Genomic DNA, 21,560 nt, shown 5'->3' with positions numbered 1-21,560 from the left:
TGTTTTATTTATACATTATATTCCCTTAATATTTACTTCTAAATTTAAATCAGTTACCAGAAATTATTATTAATAATTAGTAATTTAAACTCATCTTGTGTAACAATAGAAAACGTTTAATGTAATTTACTTACTATAAATTATTTGTAAATTCTAAGTTTTATTAAAGTACTCAAAAAAGGGGAAAAAAAGATTTTCAAGTTGCATTTTTCTTTGTGAATAGACCGTATGGTTTTCTGACGTAATTCCTGTGGGTGAAATAACATGATGACCCTTGACAGTGTCTTTCTGTGCATGTCATGTGTTGTCAGAGGTGTAGCAACCAGTGGAAAGAGGGACATGCATAGGGGTGCATAGGGCCCAGAGTCTGAGAGGGGCCCGACTGAGGGGCCCTGAATTCATTCAGTGGGTTTATTTATACCTAAACATTTCTTAAAGAAAAAAAAAAGGGCGGTCTACAAAATTAAGCCAAGATAAGGGATTTGAAGACTCACAGACAAGAAAGACATCAAGTTTACAAAAGGGCGTTTATTTCCCATCACTAGGAACAACAGGAGACAGCAACCCAGACACTGAGGCGCATTACTGTACAGATACTGAATTTATTTATTTATTTTTACATTTTACAAGTTTGTCTCCGCATAAATAGTGTATGCTGGATACGTTTCTCTTTCTCAGGTTATAAAGTCGCAGCAATGCTCCACTGATGGATGTGCAAAACCCAAATAAATACTAGTATGTCCATAAACATAAGTTACATAAAATACACACAAGTTCTTATTGTTCTCCAGTCAACAGATAATAAACAGATTATATGACTCAGATAAATTGTGACATTTTGAGAAGGATTTCTGTGGAGTATGAAGTGCTCAACTTTGCTCTGAACCTTGCTCTGGCTGGTGACTCCTTCCACAGACCATATTATATAGTCAACTGTATTAAGTAAAGCATTAATCTAGGGATTGCTTTTATTTTGCAAGAGAGCTGATCTGTGCATGAATGATTTGACCTTGGAAGTTTTGCTTCAACCATCAAAAGAACGAGAAAATTTTGAGACTGATGATAGATTCTCCAAAAGAAACATTTGACCTCTTGACCCTTTTAATTGTGGGGAAATATGAACAAAAGAAAAAAATCCTATCATCAGATTCACTCAGGTAAGAAAATGTAGAATCTCTCAATACTTAAGAGGACATTTACAACAAATAAAGAGAGGGGAAAAAACTAAATAGTCCAGAATGAGGATAATAAAAGGCAGGATGGCACGGGTCTGAAGTCAAGATTTGTCCTGAAAACATACTGTATATGCCTGGGTCTTTTTGGGCGTCCAGAGAAACACAGTTAACCACTCCAGAGTTTTTATTAATTCATAAAAATCACTATTTCCGTTCATTGTTTTTAACATTTCAAGAAAATAAATCCAAAATCTGTTTGTTCATTTCAAGATGACGACTCAGGTTCTTCATGTGAGAATGAGGGTCAGGGTTTGCTGATGTGAACCTCACTGGCACCCGTCCCGTTGGTGGTGGTGGTGATGATGTACTGCGTGGTGGTCTGCTGACTGACGGCCGGCTGCTCCAGTGGGTCGGGGTGAACCTGCGCTGCGCTGGACGGGACATGCACCTGCTTACCCTCCAGCTCCGTCTGTCCTTCTGAGATCACATAGTGTGTCTGCAATGCACCAGAAACCAAACAATATGAAGCAAAAGCACAGGAAATTATGTGGAAGACAGGTAGCTCCTCGAGTGAACAGACTCACCGTTTGGAGCTGACTGCTGCTGACAGCCGCTGTGACAGGGGTGCTGGCCTCTGCTATCACATACTGAGTATGAGGAAGAGCCATCATCTGGATCTCAGATGCTTACAGGAGCAAAAGGAGGAAAACACAATGCTGCCATTAGGTTTACTGTATAATATAACAATAGATAACTATTAAAGAAGCTTTTGCTGAAGATACTTACGGTAACTCCTGTAGTTCCAGTTGCTGGGAAGGAACGCATGCTGTGCAGCACCTTGTGTCTGACTGGTGGAGGTCTGAAGAGGCGGGGCCTGAGCGAGGGTCACAGGGGTCAGCTGGGCGGTGCTAAGCTCCTGGGCTGCTTGCTGAGAGGAGGGACTTAGAGGCTGAGCTGAAACCTGATTGGATGATTTTTTTTAAAAAGTGTTAAAAGGGTAGTAGTGATGGTTAGTGATGGGTGCAACAAACCGTTTCGAAGCTTCGAATCAATTGCTTCACAAAATGTTTCACTGATGCCTGCTGGTCAAAACTGTGTAAATGCAACAAAAACTCACACCAAAACATGCAAAAATTTTCTTGAAAGAATAATATGTTAAATGCAATCAAAATAATAAAATACCATTAAAAATGAAGGCCTATGCGTCTTTAAAATAATTATTATTCATTTGCATTGGCTTGTTTTGTTTATTTTATGTTGAGCTTGTCTAAACAGGCCAGTAAGAGACTATTAACTACTACTAATCCTTTTATTTACACAAATATTCCATTAAAATGTTTACAAATTGATCAAACTGATACTAGTTCACTGAGAGAACCACTGCCTCAGCATCTATGATTATATAGAAGTCACTCACTTTTTTTTTCACTTTTATATGATCTCGGAAGATTCATGGGTTCACAGAGAATGCCCCCTTGAAGTGAACTATTGAAATTTCGAAATGTTTAAAAACAGTTATGACATAAAGTCTTGTTTACTGAAATCAACTGACTTTGGCCTTTCGATACGTGTTCTGAAACAATTGTTTCGCTAAGCTTAATGAAGCAGTGTTTCAAAAGCAGCCATCACTACTGATGCCACTTAACTACACAAAAGTATATAAAGAAAAATCTAATATTTTATATTTATTGAATTATTAAATATAGAATCTGAATCATTATAGAACATCTTAATATAACATTATAGACCAAAAAGTTGGTCTTGGTGTGAATAAGTTTAAATGTTGCAGTTTTTCTGCAAAATGTATTCCAAAGTTTGGGGCTGAACAATAATAATAATAATAATAATAAAGCTTTATATAAACAAATAATAATATTAGAAAATCTTTAAGAAACAACAACTTAAACCTCTTTCAGTATCCATAAAGTAAACATTGTTCAACTATTTCTACTTCAATTATTTGATTTTAATTTTGTTTATTAATAAATAGAAATATAAAATAAGAAATGTTTTGTTTACTATTGTAATGTAGAATAAATCAAGTATTTAAAAAATATATACTTTTATTTTACAGTGCAACTGTAAAATTACCATAGTAATAATAATGTCTTAATTTATTCATTTTCAAATTTTAATCCATTAAGCTTTTATTTTAACGTCTTGCCAGAGAAAATTCATAAAATTTCAAAAACTCTCAGTGTAAACATTTATCTAAAGGATGGTACTCAAATGGTTCAGGTCATATTTAGAAGGGAGAGGCTATTATGTGAGTCTAGGAGAGCATAAGCCTAATGTCTGTGACATACGGAGTCCCACAAGGCTCAATTCTTGCACCGCTCTTGTTTAGCCTGTATATGCTCCCAATACGTCAAATAATGGCTATAAATAAAATCATGGCTATTCTGATGATACCCAGATTTACCTAGCCTTATTTCCAAATGACTACAGCCACATTGACTCCCTCTGCCAGTGTATTGATGAAATTAATAGTTGGATGTGCCAGAACTTTCTTCAGTTAAACAAGTAAAAAACTGAAGTTATTGCATTTGGAAACAAATATGAAGTTTTCAAGATGAATCCATACCTTGACTCTAGGGGCCAAACAACTAAAAATCAAGTCAGGAATCTTGGTGTGATTCTGGACACAGACCTTAGTTTCAGTACTCATGTCAAAGCAGTAACTAAATCAGCATACTATCATTTAAAAAACATTGCAAGAATTAGATGTTTTGTTTCCAGTCAAGACTTGGAGAACTTGTTCATGCCTTTATCACCAGCAGGGTGGACTATTGTAATGGGCTCCTCACCGGCCTTCCCAAAAAGACCATTAGACAGCTGCAGCTCATCCAGAACTTTTACTCATTTATAAATCACTCAATGACCTAGGACTGAAATATATTGCAGATATGCTCACTGAATATAAACCTAACAGAGCACTCAGATCACTAGGATCAAGTCAGTTAGAAATACCAAGGGTTCACACAAAACAAAGGGAGTCCTCCTTTTAACTATGGAATCAGCTTCCAGAAGAGATCAGATGTGCTAAAACATTAGTCACATTTAAATCTAGACTCAAAACTCATCTGTTTAGCGGTGTATTTATTGAATGAGCACTGTGCGATGTTCGAACTTTATTTTTGTTATTTTTTTGTTCTCTTTGGTCAACAGCACGACCCTCTTTGGATCCGACTGCCAGAGGGTGGGAATACAAAAATGCAGATGTTCGATCTGTAGTTTTAACAAAAGCCCTGGAGTTATTAAACTTATTCTTCCAGATGAAAAATGTACATATTTTGCACCATCTGGTGGACATTTGCTGATAAATACAAGGGATATTCATGGCATGTAACTCTGACAAAGAATGGTAATTGTTCATTTACTTATACTGACATTGAATTAATACAAAGCTGTTTCGAAATAGGCAAAATTATCCTACAGTTAAATTGCAGCCTACACAGAAAATTAGACTAATCCATATTGTGATATTATATCAAATGAGTGTATACAGCATGCCTCACCTGTGCATTGGCCTGCACTGTCCCTGTAGGCTCAGCCACCTGGATGTGCTGGACCTGAACAGAGTGCTGACTGTAACTGTGAGGGTCGTGTAACTGACTCACATCCACTGTAGAGTGAGGAGAGGATGCCTGCAGAGACACACAGAACACTCACTTACCAAATCAGGCTAAAACTCACCACAAGATGGAGAAGCACTATATTTATAGCATTTAATAGCAACAGAATTTCTTTTTTTAAGATTATAAGTTTATTTTTCAATTTAATGCATCCTCAAAGAATAAAAGTATTTATTATTATTATTATCAAAAGTGATAAGAAACGTCGCTTGAGCAGCAAATCAGCATATTAGACAGATTTCTGAAATCTCATGTGAAATTCTGCTTTGTCATCGCAGAAATAAACATTTTAAAATATTTTTATAACAGCTATTTTAAATTGCAATATTTCACAACATTTCTTTTTTTTTTTTTACTGTATTTTTGAAATGAAAGTAGCCTTGATGAGCATAAGCAACTTAATACAAAAACATTTAGAAAGTGGAATTATTAAAAACAAAACAAAAAAAGAACAAAGCTAAAAGAATAAAGCAAATAGAATAGACAAAATGAAAAAGATAAAGCAAAAAAAAAAAAAAAAAGTGAAAAGTAATAAAGATTCAAAAGGGAGCGTGTGCGTACCTGGGCCACCTGCACCACCTGCAGCTGAATGTGCTGTGGCTGGGACAGGCCTCCTCCTGCCTGAGACACTGGGATGTACTGGATCCTCTGGAAATCCCCTTGTGCTGTGCGGTAGTCTGTGGTCAGGGTCTGGGACAGCTCCGTCATGGCCTGGGTCAACAGATCGGTCGTCTAGGAGGATGACAGGAACTGATGAACACTGGGTTGTTACATGACACTTTATTAATCGTTTAACCAGTAACACTTTACTGCAACTGCCTCTTCAGTCATTTAAAGCATTCAACTGGATGTTAACACTGACAATAACATTGTCCAATGAGCCCACGGAGACCCAAAACATTAGTGTATAAAGTAAATAGGGCAGATTTAGATTGAAGTGTTTGGGAGAGTGTGTGTGAGCGTGCACGTTTGGCTCACCACCACGGTCTCTGCAGTAGCGCCGTCTGTTGTGATGACGGCAGGAGCGCTGCTGATGACGGTAGCGGCCAGCGGTGCCGGGATGCTGCTGCTGCTGTTGTACTGATACTCTGGATGCTTCTTACGGATGTGCTGGACCATCTTTGTCTGAAAATAAAGACAGACGTGTGTTAGGACACATCAATCGATTCACATGAACATCTGTACCATGTGATCACTGGCTGTACAGTACCTTGCTGCTGTACTGTTTGGCACAGTGCGGGCAGCACACGGGTGCAGAAGCGATGGTGCCGGTCAGCTGTGTGTGTGTGCTCAGCATGGGGTCAGGCTCTCCCGGCCCGGCTGGACGCAGCTTCCGGATGCTGGGGGGCAATTCTGCCCCGGGGTGGTTCTTCAAAATGTGGGCCTTCCTCTTACTGGCACTTTTATACACCTGAACAGGTAAAGGAAAGGGTGAAGATCAAATAATAACATAATACAATACTTAATAAATACAATAACTTTCAGGGTGTAATTGCATGATATAGATATACTTGTGTGTGTTTGTACCATTCCAAAGTTTGGAATCAGTAAAATTTTCTTTAATAATATTAGATAAAACATAATAAAATTATGCTCATCATAAGACTTAGGGGGGAATAATATATATATAATATTTTTTTATCTTTAAGTCTTATGAGGAGCATAATTTTATTTTTTAAGCTGTGATACTTTTTTTACAAAATTGATTTAAAATATAAATATTTTCAAACAATATAAGTATTTACAGTACATTTTTTTCTTTCAACTTAACACATACTTGCTGAATTAAAAGTAGTAATAAAAAAAAAAGACAAAAAAAATAAAAGAATTTTATTCTTTTTCCAAACTTTTGAACGGTAGTGTATTTTGTAACAAAAATTTCCGTTTTAAATAAATGCTGTTCTTTAACATTTTACTCATAAAAGAATTCTAAAAAAGTATTATATATATATATATTAAGTATATACAGGTATATCAGAAATATTTAGATTTTTCCAACCTTGATAATACATCATATTAGAATATTATAAAATATATAGAATATAGCATGTTAGTATGAGGTCTGAAGGATTTGTATTTTTAATTGTATATAAATAAAAATAAAACAATAATTGACTGATATTTCCCTGTTTTCCATTTCCACGGGAACCCTGTCGATATGAACGTACTATGCAGAAAGAGCCAAATGGCAACTCTGTCTTCAGAGGGTCTCTTGGCTCTAGGACACACTGCTATTGTCTTTCTATGAGTCAGCTGTAACTGCAGCCAATGTGAAGACCAGAGCTCACAGCTCTCATGAACAACCCCAGTAGAACATTCATGTGCTGAAGGAGTCCAGACCTTATCACAGTACTGGCAGAAATAATCTCTGTTGGGTTTAATGATGGGCAGCGTCAGCTCAGGAACCTCCTCCAAACGCATCTCAGGATGTCTCTTAGACAGGTGATTCACCTGCAGACAGAGCAGTAGGAGAACAAGCAAAGAGGTCACAAGTGGCCTAGGATTTCAATTTGGAAAGGCAAATAAACAGCAAAAAACGTAATTAATAAATAGAAGACAAAGAAACTTCAATACCAGCATGCCTCGTCTCCTGAAGCCCATCATACAGAGTCGGCATTTAAACATGAAGCTCTCAAAGTCAGTGGTGGGCTCCTTCTGTTTCAGAGCTTTGGTGCGGTGGATGTGGTCCTTTTTGGCCTCGCGCTCAGGGTTGTGCATCCTCTGCATGTGTTCCCGTAATTTATCCTTCCTCTAGCCAACAAAGGAAAAACAACACACAACAAAATGAATGAGAAGTTCATCTTTATGCATGCTTATTATTCATCTTGGCACACATGGATCACCTTAAACTGTTTCCCACAGGCGGAGCACAGGAAGTCCTTGCGGTCAGAGTGGCGAAGCATGTGGAGTCGTAGTTTATCAGGCCTGCAGAAGGCTTTATCACACTCTGTACACTGGAAGATCTTCTCGGAGTGGAAACTCCTCACGTGTTTCTTTACCTGCACAACACCGATACATGACTGATTCATCACATATCATTAAACACAGAATATTGCAATGTAATCAGATATTAAAAGATCATGTCACTTCTGATTTCCTTTTTTTCTCTTGAAAATTCACTTGTTATCAAAGACTGTATTTAGCATTCCATCACTTGCTCATCAATGGATCCTCTGCAGTGAATGGGTGCCGTCAGGATGAGAGTCCAAACAGCTGCTAAAACCATCACAATAATCCACATGACTTCAGGCCATCAATTAAAATCTTATGAAGATCTTATGAAGTGAAAAGCAGCGCATTTGTTATAAATTTATCATTAAGATGTTTGACATTTCATCTGAATCAGGAGAGAAATACGCACTGATCAATCGGTTTACAAGCTAAATGGTCTAAAACGGCTCTAAATATATATGTTGGTGGATTTTGATGTGAGAGGACAACAGGTAATGGATTTTTCATTATTGTGGAAGCCCATTTCTGTCACTGAATAAAAAAATAAAACAAGGTAATTGCAACTTTTTAGATCACAATTCTGACTTCTTGATTTAGTTCATATCTCTCAATTTTTACTATATAATTGCAATTACAAAGTCATAATGCGAGTCATAAAATCAGAATTGTGAGATAAAAAGTCACAATTACCTTTATTATTAGTTTTATTTTTTATTGAGTGGTGGAAACGGGCTTTATACATTATGGATTATGGACTCGTATTATGGCCAAAAGTGATGGCTAAAGTGTCCTGATGGATTTCTTTCTTACAAACATGCAGATTTTCACTTTACAAGACATTCATTGATGGACTGGAGAGGTGTGTATTACTTCTGGATTATCGTGATGTTTTAATCTGCTCTTTGGGCTTTCATTCTGACGGCACCCATTCACTGCAGAGGATCCATTGATGAGTGACGGAATGCTAAATTTCTCCAAATCTTTTCCAATGAAGAAACAAACTCATTTACATCTTAGACGGCCTGAGAGTGAGTCAGTTTTCTGAATTTTTCAGTTTTGGGTGTAATATTCCTTTAGTAATTAGAGATTTTTGGAATGGAAAGGAAGGGTTTAAAAGCCAAAAAAACAAAAGAAGTCATAATGAGGTGGTTCAGAAACAGTTTTATGACTATGTGTCATTCTGTTTGTTAGCACAGGACACCTGTATGAAGTCTGTGAAGGTTTTCTTGCAGGAAGGACAGGAAAAGCAGCCGTTGACCTGGTGAACCCCCACATGTACTCTGAGCAGGTCCAGTCTGTCGTAGGACTCGGTGCAGAAGAGGCAGGAGTAGGTGCGCTGGTCACAGTGCAGTTGCAGGTGATCCTCAAGCACAGCGTTCGTCAGGAAGCCCTTACCGCACTGATGACACATGTGACGGCAGCTGTCCCGCCCGTGGTATCGCATGTGCTGCTCCAGCTTGTCTTTATCTCGAAAGGCTTTCCCACAATGAGAACATTTAAAGGGTCGAACGGACTTACGGATGAAAAGATGCTGGAGAGCGGCATTCTGGGTAAGGGAAGAGAGAAAGCATGGAGGAATGGACACTTTTGAAATGAGAAGATGATGAATCATATGATTTGTGAGCAATGACACAATGCATTTGCACAGGACAGAGATGGTGGCTGAAACAAGTCGTCGTGTTTGCATGCTGAACACAAACAGCATTCAATCTTTCAGTTGTAGCTTTAAGCTCTAGTATAGTTCCAAACACAAAAGACTGTCCTCCATTGAACACAAAAGGAGATGTTTAACAGAATGATTTGCAATGCTAGTATTAATATTCATGACTGTGATAATGTCCATGATTTTATTTTATAGCTAACCATATAGTTTTTATTTCAGCCAAACGATAGTATCAGCAGTAATTTATGCTATTTTGCTATTTTTGGAGCACAATTCAGATTTATTTCAATTCACAAGATCTTAATTTGATTGGATTCTGATTTTGATATTGATTTATTTGGATACATATCAGGTATAGTGCAGGTACTTGTCAGTTTGTACATTACTATGATTTCAAAGGTAACTAGTCCAAACTATTAAATGCAATTTCTATTTAGTTTCCGATATAATCAACACACAAACACTTACCAAACATTTAAATCGCACAAAAGCCTGTTTTTCTATTTAAAGATATAATCTTCCTTCTACACTACTTTTTTTGTTAAAAAATAAACTTTTACATTTAAAAGGAAGAGATGACTGGTTCATGTGCACTTTAATTTCATGATAAAACTGACAAGATTTAAAAGCTGAGAATTTGTTAGATATTAAAAGTAACAAAGCACAATTGTTTTTTGATTATTGCTTAGAAGGCACACTACTAATAATATTAAGCAACGTTTGTTCATTCATCAACAGAAAGCAGATTAATTCTTAGGATTTAATAATTGATATTGGTTCATCAAAATGCTAGGGCTGGTAAGCAATTGAAATTTTTAATCTAATTAATTAATTACATGATGTGGTGAGTAATTTATCTAATTAATCACACATCAAATTTGGAGAAATTACTCTGAAAAGATCATTTAAAGTCATTGTTATACAAAGCATCAAACAGAGATTACAAAAAGTAGGTTTAGCAAGAAATATTTTGTTTGATAAAATGTATTACATATAGCCTACTCTTTTATAAATGATGATAGAATTGTCATTTTTGATTGGGTGAACTATAACTTTAATAATTTATTTTCTTATTTTTATTATTATTACTATGAAAATATGAAATTATTTCTTTAATAAAATTATACTCTAAATAATAAACTAAAACTCCCAGTTGGTGGTGGTAAATGTCTTAATGATTGGTCATCGAGTCATTTATTCATTTGATTCATTCAATTGGCCGATTCATTCAGGAGTGAAGTAAAGGGTTCAAAAGCACAAGGAGTCTGCTCTCTAAGCTCTCGCGGTTCTTTGATGTCATACACTGATCGGTCTGTGCAGCACCACTTCAAATCCAACACTATGGCCAATGGCTCAACGCGGCAAATAAAATGGTTCACCAATTTCGTTCAAAACGTGGATTAAGAAATGAAATGCCACTGTGGGTTGCTCGGAGATGAACAGTTTTTGCTGCTTTGTTTTTATCTTCTGGTTGTCAAAATTGAGCAAAACAGACAACACTGTGTCTAAAATAACACAATATTAACTTCTTAATGAACTGTTGTATAAGACGAGTAACTTATCACATATGAACTCGTGTAATATTTCATAACTATGTAATGTAAATATGAGACAAAATTTCAAACAGGGGCGTTTTGCCCCATATCTTGAATTTTAGGGACATTTTCTAGGCTCCATCATGCAGTAAGTTGTTGCCCTGCCTCATATTAGTCATCAATCGTCTGTATGAAATGGCATCCTCATGTTGTTCCAAACCCGTAAGACCTCCGTTTATCTTCAGAACACAGTTTAAGATATTTTAGATTTAGTCCGAGAGCTCTCAGTCCCTCCATTGAAGCTGTGTGTACGGTCTACTGTCCATGTCCAGAAAGGTAAGAAAAACATCAAAGTAGTCCATTTAAAATGATTCAGTTCGATTTGTTGAACTGGTTCAAAAAGATCCGGTTACATCGAATGATACGTTCGCAAACCGGATATCAAAACTGCTTTGTTTTGAACTCTCTCTCACAACAGACACGGAAGAGAAGACAATACTGAATACAGTCATAGTTTTTACTATTTTTGGACCAAAATGTATTTTCGATGCTTCAACATATTCTAACTGACCCTCTGATGTCACATGGACTACTTTGATTATGTTTTCTTACCTTTCTGGACATCGACAGTATACCATACACTAGGGCTGTGAAAATTGCTCAAAAATGACGTTTGAATATTCCCTCTAAAAACAACATCTGGTCGCACATGTTGTCAATGACACGCATTAAGTCAATAACAGGACAAAATAATACAAAGAGACATAACTACTTGTATAGGTAGTCTATTTAAGTTTAAACATATCTGACAACATATTACCTACACAAAAACAAGGAAATCAACTAATGGGCAAGACTGCAGACCTCACGCTCTCTCACCCTCACGTTTTCTGCGCATTACGGTTTAAATGAACAAACCAATTTTGAGTGCTGATCAAGAGTTTTGTGCAAGCAATTTAAGGTCGCGACTGTTGTCCCAAGGCTTCATTCAGTGATTGAAACAAATGTTATTAATATTAATTGAAGTTTTACAGCATTTAGAACTGACATTGAATGCTCCGAGCGAGCTGTGCTGTGGTAAACATGTAGCTTTTCCTTGACATGAAACGATAAATAATCAAACCTCGGTTCCTTTGCATGACAGAACTCCCCGAAGCCTGCCCCATCCGCGATACTGATAGGTCTCATGTCCTTACAAAGAAAACGAAATTAATTTATCCGTTATGGCCTCATGTCGTGTTGCAGACAAAGAGCTTGCGGAAGGCGATGCAAAGTAACGTTAAGTGTCAAGACGTGACTGTTTAGCTGGAGTTCCACACATTATGCCATGCTCATTTGGGTGCACATTTTTGAGATGTGACCTCATGTTGCTAGTGGTCGAATGGTATGCTAACTGTATCTTAAATAACTTGCATACAACTTTATCTCACGGGTCAACAATTTTACCTCACTATCTCTGCTGCGGTCGAGTTGGGCTCTGCACTTGCTGGCATCTTCCATGAAGACTTTCAGCAGTGCTGCTGCGCCAGACAGTGCGACCTGTCCCTGAACCCTCAGGCGCGCTAGCGCCCACTCGCAAAGCAGCCAACTACGCCTCTACTACTGCTGGCGTTTTTTTCCACATTTTTTTATTTTATTTGAATATTAATTTTCACCTTCGAAATTCTTTTTTTTTTTTTTTTTTTACTATTCGAATATATATTCGAATTTAGAATATTCGTTGACAGCCCTACCATACACACAGTTTCAATGGAGGGACTGAGAGCTCTCGGACTAAATCTAAAATATCTTCAACTGTGTTCCGAAGATAAACAGAAGTCTTAAGGGTTTGGAATGACAAGAGGGTGAAATATTAATGACATAATTTAGATTTTTGGGTGAACTATCCTTTAAGCTTAATCTTAAAAGAACAGATCACCCATGACATGCTAAACATCTACTTTTGGTCAGACAAGGTGACATGGCTACTCCATTTTTGGAGCAGCTGTCCTTGAACTCTGCTGGCAGATGAAGACAGATGTAATGGAGATGTAGACTGTCAGTGTAGCGTGACATCACAACACTGCATTGACTGAAAGAGAAGGTTTTACTCTGGCCCACAGTAGACCTACCTGCAAGTCCACCTTAACGTGCAGCACGCGACAAAAGAGAAAGACACACCCACATACACGCCACCGTTAAACAACTCTAGCCTACTTAACACTCAACACTGCAGAGATCTGAGGCACATCTTACCCTAATCCTCCTCGCCCTCCTCATGTCCTGCGGTGTGAGGTGAGGGTCTTCAGGACTTGTCTGAGACAGGTCCTCTTTGGCAGACCCCGGGACTTCTGTGGCTGGAGGTGGGGTGACAGAATCACCCTCCTCTTGCAGATCCTCAGTTTGGGTTGCTGGGGTATCAAGCCCTTCTTCTGTCTCGGTCTCCATCGATTCGGCTGCCATCTCCACCACCTTCAGCCCGTTGAGAGCTCCGTCTGTCCTCTCCTCAAACGGTAGTTTGTCTACAGATCCTAAGAGCTCCTACAGCAGGTGCAGAGACACAGAATTAGCACAAAATCACTTCAAACGTTCAGAAAGAGATGGTAAATCCAATCTGCATGAAGCAAACAAATTTGAGCTGCAGTTACCATACGTGTGTGTGTGTTAATCAATGTTTAAATGTGAATAAAAGCCAAAGAAAACTTTTTGCACTGTTCCATTATTATGGATCACTTTTATCATGTCTTTATGAACTTTTTGAAGCATCAAAGTTTTGGTTGAATGGACTTTCAGTGGAGGGACAGAAATCCCTGAAATTTGCGTTTTAAAGATTGATGGAATTATTATGGGTTTGAAATGATGTGATTCTGAGTAAATGATGAAAGAACAGTACCTGTGTCTTGTCAGCACTCTCAACAGGAGTCTGTGGGCAGATGAATTTCATACGTCGTCCTGGTCGCCTTGCGCCGCCGAATCGCTTCCTGCCCCGTCCTCGGCCACGGCCCTTTGGCCTGGAAGAAAACAATCCTTGTCAGACACTATAATGAACTCACTTCCTGGAATATAATCATGAACATCGGAGTCACTGATGTGCATTCAAACCTTTGGATGAGGTTCAGCTTGTCGTCGTGCATGTTTAAGTGCTGCTGAAGCTGCTCTGAGCTCATGAACCGTCTGTTACACTCATAACACGGCCAGTTCTTCTCCTGCTCACGTAAAACTGACCCAGGAACCACAACAGAAACAGATTTTTAAACTGTTACCAGTATAATATCATTGTTCGGATAAGGGGAAATCAATGCATCTCTTTCCCGAAAAGAAAACAAAATGTCTTCTGCTTGTTCTTAAAGGCTGAATAATTCCAAAGGAACTCCACTATTTTGCCAGGAATAATAACAAAATATAATTTGCATGTAGCGCATCAATTCTACATGGTGAGTAAGACTTCCTCTCGCTCTCTTTGTTTTGCACATCCATTTAGGCACACTTGGATGTGATTTACCAGAATTGTAAATGGTTGTTAACAAATGTATAGTCTGTCATGTGGGTGGCTATGTGAAAGAATCATCAGTGTCTCTCATCTATTATAACACTTCATTCAGTTAGTAATTTTAAAAGAAACACTAATTTACCTTTTCTCTCTTCATCTGTGACATCATGAACCTTTTGGTTGACAAACTCAGCATATGACGCAGCGTACCACACCTGGAATGGAAGCCTAATGTGAATTTCACTACTTGAATATATTATATATATAAAACAACAATAATAATAATAAAAAAAACTTATTAAAACATATTTTATTTCAGTTAGATCCAAAGGCAACATTTCTCATTTTTGTTCAGTTTTAAGTTGAAGGACTAAAAAAAAATAATAATAAATAAATGAATAGACCGAACAAAAACTATATAGACTTAAAAATAATAAAAATGACAAAAACAAAAATTACAATTAAATCTAATTCACAATATTGAGAAAAACTACAATAGCATCTTAAATGTTAATTAACACCGGTAGCAATCCATTGCACAAAAATAAACAAATAAATACTAATAATAAAACTAATAATACAATTTTTTTAGCATTTTTTCCCCTGTCATTTGTTTGATATAGATAACAAGTTTTCCTTTCAGCCCACCTTAAGCTCCTGTTTGGGCTGAATGTTCTTAATGGTGACGTAAAAGATGTCCGATCCGTATTGATAAGCCACCAGGTTCTGCTCCAGGTGATTCTGGGCGGGCCGCACAAACATCATCCAGTTACATCGCTCCTCATCGGTCAGGTCAAACCAGAGGTCCTCGGCCCTCTCGTCTTCTTTCTCAGGGTCTAGCATGTATAACTACACAGAAGCAATGCAGCACTGTATGAGACTTTCAAACACTTTTTATTATTTAGAATAAAAGATTACTGGTTTGTCGTACTTTGAGGTGGATGTGCGTGTCCTGCAGTTGGCTCTGTGGCACCAGCGGCCCCTCTATAGGACCGAACTGTGTGCGTTTGGGGATCCGCCTCTTAGTAAAGACTCCGCCCAGGAAGCGGTCGATATACAGGACGAGAGGAAGACTGGCCCGAGCCTTGGACATCACAGAGCGGCTGAGGATGGGGTGCAGAGGACCGTGTTTCATACAAGCTCCGGGATTAGCATTATTACAGTCTTCACACCCTACACATAGAAATAACAACACATGAACACACTCAAAAGTGACCACACAGTCTCAAGAGTTCAGTGTTAAATGTCTCCTCACAGAGGCTCTGAGGGGTGAACGGCTGGGGCGTCCTGGGTTCCCAGTCGTCCATTTCAGAATCGTCGCTATCGTTGTCTTCTTCCTCATCCTCTGAATCCACAGTGGAATCGGTGGCCCCCAGGGGACTCGACGAGGCCTCCGGCATGTTGGGGACAGCTGCATTAGTCACAGCAAGTTGGCTCTGTTAGGAAATAACCAGTCAAGAGGAGGTTAATCTTGCTTCACTAATGCAAATTATGTTATATTTCATATTCTGTAAGAGGTTTGAGTTCACCACAAGTCAATACAAAGACACAAAATCCTGCAGGATGTGTGTTTCACCTGTGTCACAGGTTCCAGGATCGCCTGTGGGCCATCGGCTACGTTACTCAATACGTGTAGATTTGCAGTGTTCAAGTTCTGCCCGCTTGGTAGCAGCACAGTCACCTGAGATAACAGATAATGTGAGTGGTCACCATCAATAGCCATTCCCTAAAAGTTAACATTTGCACCCCCATGCCATAGTTTATAAGGTTTAAAAAAGAAAGAAAATAACACATATGATAATGCTACGGAACGCCACACTACCTGTTGTGTGGTTCCATCCTGCTGAATGTAGGCCACTTGGGGCTGATCTGTAAACACCGCCTGAACAGGAACAAAAAAGTGCAGTTAACCTGCTGCATGCACCGCTGTACACATGAGCGACACATTGAATGAAAGCACTTTCACTCTCTGACAGAAGATGGCGCTAAACTGCAGAAAATGCAGCCGTTACCCTGGAACCCCCATAAATAAAGCAGCTGCGCTACTTTCTAAAACATATCTAAATAAATTTTAAATAGCCATTCAGATTTGTGCATTCTATGGTGTTCATCACAACGACAAATACTTAAATATTTAGACTTAATATGCTATTTAAATTTCGAATTTATTTTAATCTGGACTAAAGCATGACCTACATATTGTTAAATGTTTGATACTTTATTGTTAATTCACACTTTACATTAGGGCTTCATTAGGAAACATAAGTTAATTTATTAATTAACATAAACTGCCAATGAAAAATTCTTCTGAACATTCATTAATCTTAGGTATTCCAATATTTAATAACACATTGTTATTGCAGCGAAAGTTGCAGCTGTGTTATTTAATGAGCTAACATGAACTAAGACTAAGACTAAGACTAGTAAAGATTAATAACTTCTGTAGCAAATGTGGCTATTGCTCATCGAATGTTAATGGTTAACTAATGAGGTATTATTGTAAAGTGATACTGAATGGTCTTTCTAGTACTTTTGCACTTTAATCTGTGTAAAACTTTTAACTTTAGATATTTTTCTGTATTGCTTTATTGTATTCAAATATTCAGTTATTTTTGTTAAAAGAAAAAGTTATTAAACCTGTAATACTGTATTATGACCAAATTTCAATATCGTGATAATACCGTGATAAAGGCATGAGCAATTAATCGCACTATGAAAATTTGATTCCGGCATATCTTTACCCACAAAGTGATCGATCTTGTACCACACTTGAAAGGATTTATTTTGCAGTAATAACAATCGATGTACAGCTTATAACACATCATGCAGAACTATAAGATGCTTTGTCTATCATTTACATTATACATTTCAACCATAATTTTGAACTCTAACCCTGTTTGCTGGAATCCATACATCTCCACAGTGAAGACTCACCTGCGATCCATCTGCCGGGTGTATGTACACCACTGTGTGTTCGGCCGACTCGACCGAGGTGTAGGAGCTTCCATCTGCAGCGTATACAACCTGCTGCTGAGCGTGGTCTGACTGCTCTCCGCTGTACACGATCTGAGCCACCGCACCGCTCTCAAAATGCACCTGCACACCCATAACACTTTAATACTGAGATCAGGTGAGCCTCATGACAGCATGGGATTTCACAACTAAATTAAATATATAATAAAGCCTCTTTCTTAGGACCATGTTTGCATCATGACATTTTCATGACAATTACTGCATGATTTTTACTGTATTAATGTATATATGGATTGCACAATCACAATGAGACCTTTGCAGGAGAACATGCCTAATTGTAACGCAATTGTTTTTGTGTTTTTACTTTTTTATTATCATTATAAAGATCTTGCACATTTCACAGTTTACATTGGAGTCAAAAAATTTTTGACATTCTCTGCGAAAGACACACTTGCATAATGACTCACAAAAAAAAAAAAAAAAAGGGTGAATTATGCTTATTAATTATGCACTTTTCCAAATGTGACATTTGGTCTGAAAACAAAAGAAGATTATAATTGTCACACAAACATATTGACCTTTTTGTCATTGCATGTAAACAAAAACCCAATAAGTAAAAATGAGAAAAAAAAAAAAAAATTAATAAGTAATATATGTAACACAGTTGTTTTAAAGCTGGAGTAGACTTAAGCTTTCCCCCCGATTTGCCATCTTTTAGTCGTTATTGTGTTATTCTTTGGTATTACTCAATACAAATGTGTTATTCTATGTTATTTACTTAATATGGTATTATCTTACTTGTAATATTGTGCATAACTATGACAGAAAGCAATATACTGATCAATATGCTGAGTTATTTCCAAATACTGGATGTCATGAAGAGGGTCAGATGTATAAAGGCCCTACCATAGGGCAGTACTAGTAGTGTTGAACAGGATTGGACACATGGGAGGTCCTGGTAATCTTCCACTAAGTTGTATCTGTGAACTAAACTGACCTCTGTAATGCACCTGTGAACTAAAATAACCCTGAGAACTTTGGGTGATTTCCAAGTGTTGACATCAGTGGTAAACAGACTTGGAGGGATAGTGACCATAGCCAACCAATAGGGAGAGATTGTTTAATTGTTGACTTGGCCGAATTCCACCATTAAGAGAAATATAGTGATAAGGGGTTGCAAACTTGGCAGGCAATGCCAATTAAAAACCGGAACTACCAAATAAGGTATGGAGATAGAGGTATGAAATGAGTGCACGGGCGGCAGATGCGGCGGCCGTCATCTCGGCTTTGTTGCTTTGAGCAATAAAGTCTATATTCTGACACCTGGAACTCGTCTCCTGAGCCTTATTAATTGGACTGAAGAAATTCATCATCAGCCCTAAGACATGACATCGTTTAGTGCATAATGGGCTGAAGTTCTCTGTAACCATTTAAATTAAGTAGGCAAGTCTATGATGCTCTGTGTTTGTTCAGAATTTAAAAGTCAAAATAAAATTTTTATATAAATTAATGTTGTTGTTTTTTTTAATTCAAGATACTTCATAAAAAAGCTTGAAAACATTTGTTGCATAAGAAAGAGTGGTAGTGCATTCGATATAATTGAAACAGAAATACATGCTTTATTGATTCTCTGTTGAACAATGTGAAATTAAGGTAACTAAATAGTTCCATATAACTAATAGATCTATAGAGCCAGGTTTGGCTGTACCTGAGGTGTATTTCCAGTGTCATTGTTGGCTGCTGAACTCCACACATGTGTTGACTCCTGCTTGGCCTCCATAGCATCAGAACGAGGTGAGACCGATCACCTCCTCCACCAATCCACCGCTCATCAACCACCTGCACATGCATCACACAAACTGTCATTTCATTCTTATTGTGGATTATCCCCAAAATGTTGCTATTTAGAATTTGGTTCTATGCATCAGTTGTTGAAATGTGGACATGAAATTGAGCTCAAAGGGGCGAGTTTAAAAGTGCTTTAAATGGAAGAACAAATCCCAGTAAGGCTTCGAGGCTGCAGTCCTTCTCGGGATTATACACTAGTAAGTGATTCATTTTTCTATGAACTGACTTTCTGTTAATGCAGTACAGATAACAACATCTGTCTGTGGCCTCCCTGTGGTTTAGCATTATGTGATGCACTTACAACAAAACCAAAGAAAAAAAATTGAACGCCTCAAAATATAACACATCAAAAATCTACAAGGGAGGGGTGGGGGTCGATAATATTATTTCTATGATAAGCATTTAGTAAACAGATGGGGTGAATGGGCATTTCAAGACAAATTTAATGCAAGAATGGCAACTTTATAAAAACAATTTGAATACATAAGTATGTTCAATTTTAAATGCATAAACACAGTATACTCACATAGGGCGATACCCATCTAAACTGCTTGATTGCTTCTGTTGTTATATAATGTAATCTATTTTATGGCCCGGCTCTATTTTTCTAAAGACATTAATATATTATAAACAATAATATCATGATTTTCTATCTGCAATAACATGTATTGTGAGTGTGACAAATTAATTCGACTTGGCCTCCAATTATAGTCTTAGGGTCAGGTCTGGAAACCTCAGTTTAAAAATTGCCTAATTTTTCCATGTTTTCCATGACTGTGATCATCCTGTATAAACAGTAATGTATTAACTCCCTTACAAAAGTACTGTAAGTACTAAAAAGAACACCATGATTAATTTATGGCATTATACGTCTTGTGATAGAGTGGCTGATGGAGAGGGATCAGATCAAAGCTCAGGCGGGACACATTTCATCTGTTCATTGTGATTCGCTGTTTAAGTTCAACCCAAATCACAGGCGCGAGACGTTGAGTTACTGGAGGAGCGGTCAGTCTAATCACTGCATGGGGGAGGAGGAGACACACAGCCGGGCAGAAAAACCCCGACACCCGCGCTGAGAGAGAAACCACACGCTAACGACAAACACCCCAGCCTTCTTCATACCCTGTGACAAATTAAGAGATTATAAAGGCTGTAATAGCGAACGAAGCAATGGGGCTGTTCGTCAGGCTCCCCCGTCCCCCGTCTCAAGCCCGCAGGTTGGGAGTTCCAGTCGGACTATACCACACAACCAGCAGCGGCACAAACACATTTCCACTGCAGCTTTATCAGACATAAACTCTGTCAGCAACGACAGTGGAATGAGAGCAGAAGCCCTGTTTGAACTGTAACGGCCCTGTGGTGTCGTTTTAATCAAACACATTAGTTACATGGAGGTTTCAAGATGCATGACTGTGGAGCTTGGCTCCCCGCGCACAGATGAGCCCGACCGTGAGTGTCTGCAGCAGAATGAGGAAGAAGCGACTCCATTTTGGGTGGGACTAAGGCAACAACAAAGCACGGCGAAGACACTAGACAAAAAATATCTTTACTCTAATCGAGCGTTAAACGGAAAACAGGCGGCGAATTTTACGTGAAACTTACTGAGAAACGATACTGAATCCGCGCTTAATCTTCGGGCTTGGATTTCCCAAGGGTTTTCTTCATTTTTAGGAAAAGGTTGAAGTGGGTCTTCCCTCTGAATGGTAGCTGCAGTGATGGCTGCCTTACATATATTAACATAATCTACCTAGCAACAGACGCGCGGTCCCGGACGACGGTTTCCACATTGTAGTATAAATCAGTGGGGATTTTCAGGAAAGATAGGGCTAAAATTGTTTATATGCTGTGCTGGATTAAGTCTTCGTCGTTTATTTTGAATCCCGTTATGTGCATATTGTATTTAATTTAGAGATAATAGTTATTTGATGCTTGTATGCCATTTTCCTTTCAGTGCCAATGGGAATTTTCCGCCTTTTCTCCCAACCAATTAAAAAATTTAAACGTTTTCAAGGCCGTCCAATGAGAAAACGAGAATGTGCCAGACGCACCAATAACATTCAAGCGCGCCTCACAAGCAGTTTTGTACATGTATTCACGTATTCAATAAAAAAAATACATTTTTTGTTTTCCGAACAAAATAAAATAAGTTTATGCTTAAAACAAAAACTTGTTTTCCATTTGAATTAAGTCGATTTTTTTTCTGATTCATTCTTGTTTAACCATAAACTCGCTTAATATTGATCAGTTTCTTATAAAACAGTAGGTGATTTTTAAAGTAAAAATAAAATTTTTGGATGACTGTTACTTTTG

The 21,560-nt window shown here is 37.8% G+C and overlaps 1 protein-coding gene across 1 annotated transcript; it reads right to left on the bottom strand.

Moving 5' to 3' along the window:
• Window positions 1–582: 582 nt before the first annotated feature.
• On the bottom strand, window positions 583–21,521 carry LOC113061762 (PR domain zinc finger protein 10-like). Its single transcript, XM_026231186.1, has 23 exons — window positions 20,853–21,521; window positions 19,111–19,241; window positions 17,364–17,525; window positions 16,252–16,311; window positions 16,006–16,110; window positions 15,685–15,865; window positions 15,361–15,602; window positions 15,078–15,278; window positions 14,572–14,644; window positions 14,042–14,159; window positions 13,833–13,950; window positions 13,196–13,480; window positions 8,964–9,308; window positions 7,654–7,809; window positions 7,385–7,561; window positions 7,151–7,261; window positions 6,021–6,221; window positions 5,789–5,935; window positions 5,372–5,542; window positions 4,694–4,822; window positions 1,962–2,136; window positions 1,760–1,860; window positions 583–1,671 (listed from the first exon to the last, which is right to left on the bottom strand). The coding sequence occupies exons 2-23, from the start codon at window positions 19,180–19,182 to the stop codon at window positions 1,480–1,482; spliced, it is 3,522 nt and encodes a 1,173-aa protein (XP_026086971.1). The 5' UTR covers window positions 19,183–19,241; window positions 20,853–21,521; the 3' UTR covers window positions 583–1,479.
• Window positions 21,522–21,560: the final 39 nt, after the last annotated feature.

The sequence above is a fragment of the Carassius auratus genome, chromosome 43 (genome assembly GCF_003368295.1).
Source record: "Carassius auratus strain Wakin chromosome 43, ASM336829v1, whole genome shotgun sequence".
Taxonomy (NCBI): domain Eukaryota; kingdom Metazoa; phylum Chordata; class Actinopteri; order Cypriniformes; family Cyprinidae; genus Carassius; species Carassius auratus.
Note: the sequence above shows the minus strand (reverse complement) of the source record. Positions and strands in the feature narration are given on the sequence as shown.